This window comes from Myotis davidii, unplaced genomic scaffold (assembly GCF_000327345.1).
Source record: "Myotis davidii unplaced genomic scaffold, ASM32734v1 scaffold363, whole genome shotgun sequence".
Classification (NCBI taxonomy): domain Eukaryota; kingdom Metazoa; phylum Chordata; class Mammalia; order Chiroptera; family Vespertilionidae; genus Myotis; species Myotis davidii.
In genome coordinates this window covers 1,942,285-1,949,658 of record NW_006294069.1, presented here as the reverse complement: position 1 = coordinate 1,949,658, position 7,374 = coordinate 1,942,285, and the positions used below count along the sequence as shown (strand labels likewise).

At 35.2% G+C, this 7,374-nt stretch overlaps 1 protein-coding gene across 1 annotated transcript in view; it reads right to left on the bottom strand.

The window, feature by feature from the left end:
* CPD (carboxypeptidase D) overlaps window positions 1-7,374 on the bottom strand; it is a gene marked incomplete at its 5' end in the record, with an annotated part of 78,969 nt that overhangs the window by 48,085 nt on the left and 23,510 nt on the right. Inside the window, 4 exons of the mRNA XM_015566802.1 lie at window positions 3,601-3,768; window positions 5,104-5,295; window positions 5,736-6,085; window positions 6,914-7,083. Of these exons, the coding sequence (XP_015422288.1) occupies window positions 3,601-3,768; window positions 5,104-5,295; window positions 5,736-6,085; window positions 6,914-7,083 (880 nt within the window). The remainder of the gene's footprint in view (window positions 1-3,600; window positions 3,769-5,103; window positions 5,296-5,735; window positions 6,086-6,913; window positions 7,084-7,374) is intronic.

The following is a 7,374-nucleotide window of genomic DNA, read 5'->3' as shown; positions in this document are numbered from 1 at the left end:
TCTTTTATGTAAAATCTGAAAAATGAACACCTTCTATCTCGCCTGAATAGTCACAGGGTAAGTGAGAGCTAACGACCCTCTCTCAAAGCAACAACAAAATCTTCAAGAGAACAATGAAATGTCAGTGCTAACAATAAAAAACACAGAGTTTTCAAAAAAGCAGTGGGCCAAAGCAATAAACAAAGTGCACAGGACAAACGCCAGCCTCTTTCTGGGTGCCCCTGATCAGTCCCACTCTCCTGTGGGATCTGGGCCCACATCCTAATAAAGAGCTGCTGGTTAGAGTGTCAAAAAAATAAAAATAAAAAAAAAATAAAAATAAAAATAGGCAAAAGATTTGAAAAGATATGGCCAAAAAGTACACAGGAGATGCTTAACTTATTTAGTCAACAGGGAAATGCAAATGAAAACTGTAATGAGAAGTGCCGGCCAGGTAGTTCAGTTGGTTAATGTCATCCATATATGCCAAGGTTGTGGGTTCAGTCTCCAGTCAGGACACACACACAGGAAGCAACCAATGAATGCTTCAATAAGTGGGACAATAAATCAATGTCTGTCTATCTGTCTCTTTCTCTTCCTCTCTTTACAAAATCAATTTTAAAAAACCATAATGAGATAGTACTTTTCACCCGCTACTAGCTATAATTTAAAAAATGAAAACAAATATTGGTGAAGATGTGGAGAAACTGAAACTCTTATACATTGTAAGTTAAAATGTAAAATAGTTCAGTTACTGTGGCAAATAAAGTTTGGCAGTGCCTCAAAAAGCTAAACATAAAATTACCCAAAAGAATTGGAAACAGGGATTCAAATAAATATTATATGCCAATGTTCGCAGCAGTATTATTAATACTAAAAAAGTAGAAACAGCCTAAATATCCATCAACAGAGAAACAGATAAAGAAATTGTGGAAGGCAGGGGAGGGTGGGGGTAAGGGAGAGAGATAAACCAAAGGACTTGTATGCATGCACATAAGCATAACCAACGGACACAGGCACCAGGGGGGTGAGGGCATGAGTGGGGGTGGGGGGGCTTTGGGGGGGATAAGGACACATATGTAATACCTTAATCAATAAAGAAAAAAAATACTAAAATAATTAGCATTAAACACATGGACAAAAAACAACAACACAAAACCAAAATTGTGGCATATGCATACGATGGGACATTATTCATTCCTAAAAAGGAATGAAGTACTAATACATGCTACAGTATAAATGAACCTAGAAAGCATTATGCTAAATTAAAGAAGAGAGACAAAAAGGGTCACATATATGATTCCATTTCTATTAAATAACCAAAATAGGAAAGTCCACAGAGACAGAATACAAATTGTTGATGCTCAGGACTCAGGGGCAGGTGGGAATAGGGAGCAACTGCTTAATGGGTGAGGAAATAAAACACTGTGGAACTGGATATAGATGGTGGTTGCATAACACTGTGAATACACTAAAAACATTAGAGAATTGTTCACTTTAAAGTAGTTCATTTTATGTGATATAAATTTCACCTCAATAAAAATTAGTATCAAAATCTGCAAAAAGGAACTACTTTTTCCTTCAAGATTCTTCTAAAATGAAATCCTTTTTAAAATTTCTTTGCCAACATTCCAAAACCCATTTAAAATTTTAAGATGAGAAAGCAAAGTATGTCATGTAAAGAAACATGTCTACATGACTGAAGATGAATCCCCCAATCTTGTGACTGGCTTTTTACCACTTGAAACCATGCCAAGGTTTTGATACCACATATGTAAATTTATAAATTATTTTCACTGGAATGTAACTAATAATTGTTTTCAGATTTAGCCAACATGGTATGTGATGCATTCTGAGATTATTCTTAAAAGCTCAAAATGAAAAAAAAATATTTTCTATGAAACTTGTTATAAAATACTTTTTATTGATTTTTTACAGAGAGGAAGGGAGAGAGATAGAGAGTTAGAAACATCGATGAGAGAGAAACATCGATCAGCTGCCTCCTGCACATCCCCCACTGGGGATGTGCCCGCAACCCAGGTACATGCCCTTGACCGGAATCGAACCCGGGACCCTTGAGTCCGCAGGCCGACGCTCTATCCACTGAGCCAAACCGGTTTCGGTTATAAAATACTTTTTAAAGTTATTTTGCCAACCAGCCTGTAAATTCATAATTCCTATTTGGGTCTTTGAGAACTATCCATGATTACCAACTGTGAAAGTGTTTTTTCTACTACTGGCAAGCTTTCAAAGCAATTTTTAGAGAACCTAAATTTACTTCTTAAAAATAAATATCTTAAGTATATACTGTCATTCTAAAATAGAATGACAGTTTAGAATGGCATTAGGTTAATCTATATGCCATCAAATCTCAGTTGTGATACTACTTCTTCAGCTATTCCAACAAATGTTGACATTACATTTCTTTCCCCTTGCTCTGGTGCTAATACCTTCACTCTTCTAAAAAACAAAACAAAACAAAAACAGCCTTATTGATATATAATCCACATACCATACAAATCATAAGTCAATGTTATTTAGTATATTCAAGGGTTGTACAATTTCACTACTATCTAATTACAGAACATTTCATTACCCTCACTCCCCACAAATCTGTACCCATTAGCAGTCGCTCCATATTCCCTTCCACCATTATCCACAACTTTCTATCTCTATGAATTTGCCTATTCTGAATATTTCATAAAAATGTAATCATACAATATATGGTTTCTTGTGATTGGCTTTTATTACTTCACATGTTTTCACGGTTATCTATGTTGTAGCATGCACCAGTACTTCATTCCTTTTCTTGTCCAAATATTATTTCATTGTAATAAGTATACCACATTTTATTTGTCTTACTCATCAGTAGATGGACATTTGGGTTGTTGGTCCTTTTTATTATTATAAGTAATGCTACTGTGAACATTCATGTACAAGTTTACGTGTAGACAAAGGTTTGCAATTCTCTTGGGTACTGACACTGTCTCTCTTTTATTCACACAACCCTAGCTGGACGTTGTGATCATTTTTCATCTTGATCTTTCATCCTATTCAACTGATCGATTCCTGATGAATGATATGGACATGTATAAGCTCAGACAATACCTGAGAATGAGGTCACTGTGCTGCAGTTAAATATATATAGTAAGTAATAGATAAGAAAATGTCAAAATTTAAACTTACACAAAAGAGTTCATTATTCAACTTTAGGGAGAAATAGGACTAAACATTTGGATCTGTCAGTGTTTAATTTTTATAAATGACGAATGTTATCAAATTCCCAGTGAGAGGGGTAAATATAAAACACTTGTGAGGGATAAATATAAAGCACATGAAGAACTGAGAGCAAAAAAAAAAAGGAGAAGGGGAGGGAGAGGGAGAAAGAATTGGTGGGGAGAAAAGAGTATGGGAGGAGCGGGGAGAAAGGAAGGGGCAAAACAAGGTAGGAAATTGGCTTAAAAAGTTATGAAAGGGAACTTTATTATTGTCTGCCATAAAAGCAATAAGAGCATACCCGTTTTAAGATAGCCTAAGACTTTATTAAATAGATAAAATTTCACCAAGATTTTCAAATGCTCTCATCGAGACTTAATTAGTAGAATATCAAGTTGCTATTACCTCCATGCAGGTTTGCTGACAGTACAAATGGATGTGCCTTCATCCAGCTCATTACAGCAATGGTTTCTGGTTGGGTTGGATCTGTGATCTGAACAAACTGGTCCGGGAAATTTCGGTTCAAGTCAAAGTTGTTGCTGTTGTTTCTGCCAATTACACTTATTGAATCTCCTATATGATAAAGGATTCAAATTTAAGCCATGTTTCACTTACATTTTACACATACTGCTTCAGTTATCTTAACTCAAGGGTAAGTGTGAACACATCAGGCTTCACTATGACCAATCACACTATAATTAAAATTCACATCTTTTTTACATTATACATTTAAAAAATTCACCTCTTCCAAATCTTTTGAGCAGAGAGGTAAATCATTTTTCACTTCTGCCCACTGGTCATACTTTGAGGGGAAAAACATCCAACTATATACATTATATTAAAGTATTACTCAATTGTCAACAATCCACATATAATGACATGATCACAATGTTGAGTGGGCATGACTGATCCCAGAGGGACTCTATTGTGCAGGTATACAGGTCACTAAAACAGCACAAAGAAACAGAGCATTTGAAAATAAGAAAATTGTGGATCACATTAAAGTAATCACAAAAAGGTAAAGTTAGCCAAGGATGTAGTTGGAAGTTTAACTGATGGGGGAGAAAGAGTTACACTTAAGCTTACTCCATTTTATTATGGGATGGGAGCCCTATTGTTGTTGTTATAATGAGAAAATAATGTAAGTGCAGAAAGAAGACATATTGGAGGGCTTACTAGTAGTAAGTAGTTCTACTCCACCTTTCAGTAGGTCTCAAGGGAGGAATGTGAGAGGAATTTGTGAAGCTACAAAGGATGAGGTCCTTAGGGAGGGAATTTGAAATAACTATATATGAGAACCTGGTCGTTCAATAGCTGATTCAGTGTTCACTCAGTGAGAGCACGAAATCATGTGGCTGCATATTCATATCGTGGTACCTATGCTACGCACTGGTATCATTGCCTGGAAGGAACCACAGCTTGGGAGAGAAGGATTCTCACTCCCCTAGTGTTCTGCATAAGATGGCCTGTGTAAGAAGTTGCTCTCCAGGCCCCAGGAGAGATGGGCTAGCCCAGAGGAGGCAAAGGAATGGGAAATTAATAACTTAGCAGATTTAGAACATGCATGAGAAGTAGAACTTGGACTCAAAAGATATTTGGTTTAAGTTTTCACTTATGAGATAAAGTTCCTGAAATAATTAAATGAGAATTAGTGTTAAAATGGAACAATTAGTAAAAATCTTAACTATTTTTAGTAAGTAAGGGAAATTATCAAAGTAAGGAACTCCATTTAATACAAACTTGATCATATTATTGTTGAATGAATTGGTCTTACAAAAATATAAAAGCTGGAACCAATTATGAAGAAATTCACAGAAAACAACTAGTTCAAATTCTCTTCTACCTCCAAATAATCATACCATATAATAACAAAAAAAGATTAAACATTAATAAACAGTTATTCTTTACCTTCCTGAGCCTTTTCATACCCATCAGGATTCATGGATGGCATAAGGTGAATTCTAGTGCTACGAACCAAATCTGTAACTTCAGGGTCTGTTCCAAAGTTCTTACAAAGATATTCGATGAGGTTCAATAGCAGTTCTCGTCCAACCACTTCATTTCCATGCATGTTTCCAATGTACTTAAATTCTGGTTCACCTGAAAACAAAGTAATTATACAGACTTTTTCCCTTTCCATTTATCACGAACTCTCTTTACTTTTTCCCCAACATATGCAAAGACACTGAACCAAAATTTAAGAAAAGATATATCTTTCAATAGAAGCAGGAAAAAGCATCTTATAAAGCAGCTTCCTTATTAATATATCTGTCTAAGCAGGCTCAGAGCATGTATATATGCCATATACTATGAAAATAAAAACACCATTAGCAGAAAGAATATAATCTATATAGTATCTTAAATATTGTATCTAATAGGGGTTATTAAATGAATTTTCTTCTTTTCTGGCAAGATTGGTTACATTTTCTTTGTTCCAGTTACACATACCATAGGTGACCTTTCAGACAAAACATAGCAATATTGTAGTACATAGCTCCAAGAGGCAGGACTAAAATTATGTGTAAGACCATACTACTTACCTGATTCATGGATACCAGGATTATCAGATATCTCCATTACATAAAGTTCTCTTGACTCTACTGATTTTCCCAATGAATAGAGCCGGGTGATGTTAGGATATTCATTGGCAAACCTCCTCAAGAAGATTTCCATGTCAGGGAAATGGTGGTGGCGGAAGTCCTTTGGCTGAATTGGCTGGTGGGAGGATTGTGTTCCAGGCAAAGGATTAAGTGTAGTGACTGTGCTCACAGTTATTACAGCCTCTGTTGTGTCAAGGATTACTGAGGTCACAGTTGGCCCCAGGGAAAAATTCACCTTTGTAGCTGGTCCTTCTTTCACTATTATATTATTAATAGTCAGTGGCATATACCTGAAAAAAAAATATTTGAAAAAGTAGATGGCTTGGAGTTAAATTAACACACACACACTGCTTTAACATTATAAAAGCACAATACTCACCATACTCTAGCACTTAGTGGTCTATCAAAACTCAACTAAATAAACATAAATGTATAAATTCAAGACTTTTAGGATATTATCACAGACTCCCCACTTATGTCCTTAAAGAACTATTTCTCTTACCATCTTCCAGGTTCCAGATTAGAATGCTTACAAGGAAGCACTTTAAAGGAGAGAACTGAAAGATGGAGTTCATTAATCCACTGTCACCATTGCTATAATACTCAAAGAAGGGATAAATTATCCAATTCTTTGCAGTGCCTTATTAAACTGACACTCCAACTATTCCAAATGTTAAAAATTAAATTAAAGATTATCAATTAAATCTTTAGCAAACTGATCTTACAGGAAGGTTTCTAGGGAAGGTGAGAAACCACTCATTTCATATATTGGAAAGATAATGATAAAGACAGCTCTCAAAACGCCTTCTACAAAGCTCGGAGTTAAAGATACCCGGGTACTCAATTGCCTTGAAGCAACGCTTTACAGAGCTGACCATCTTTTCAAGCTTTTAAAACTGTCCTTCCTCTCAATTTTACCATTATGCCTCCTATTCAGTTGTACTATTAGGCTATGTGACAAAAGACTCCACAATAGTATTTTCTCATTATAAAAGGAGGAGAATCAGAAAAAAAGGAAAAGATAACAGCCAGATACATTAAATAATATTTCCTAGTCTATATTTCTGTCTTAGATATAAACAAAGGTTTGGTATTTAGAGTCTAATTTAAATTCTTACCCAGTTAAAACTGCTGTAATGTTGTAAGTTCCAGGAACAAGTAATCTGTGGAAATCACCAAATGTGCCTGTTGTGATATTATGATTAATACCAGCTACGGAGATGGTTGCATTCTCTAAGCCAGATCCCGTTACTGAGTCTTTAACAAATCCTGTAACTCCAATATGGACCTAAAAAAACAAGAATCAAAGTAGACTGCTCAGAGGCAATCGATTTGGAAGGTAAGAAAATATAACCTTTCTGTGTTGACACAGAATTCCTAAAAAATAAGGCAACTCCTCTCTCTCCCTGAAATATTTTTCAATCCCTCCAAGTTAAATAAACTACAGATAAAATATTAAATCCTTAAATTTAAGTCATATGTGTTTGAAATCTACATTGGTAATGTGCTTTTGAAATTTCCTCTCCTCAAAGCCAGACTTCCAATTTTCTCAACAAGGCATAAGTGATAATTTCTGTTA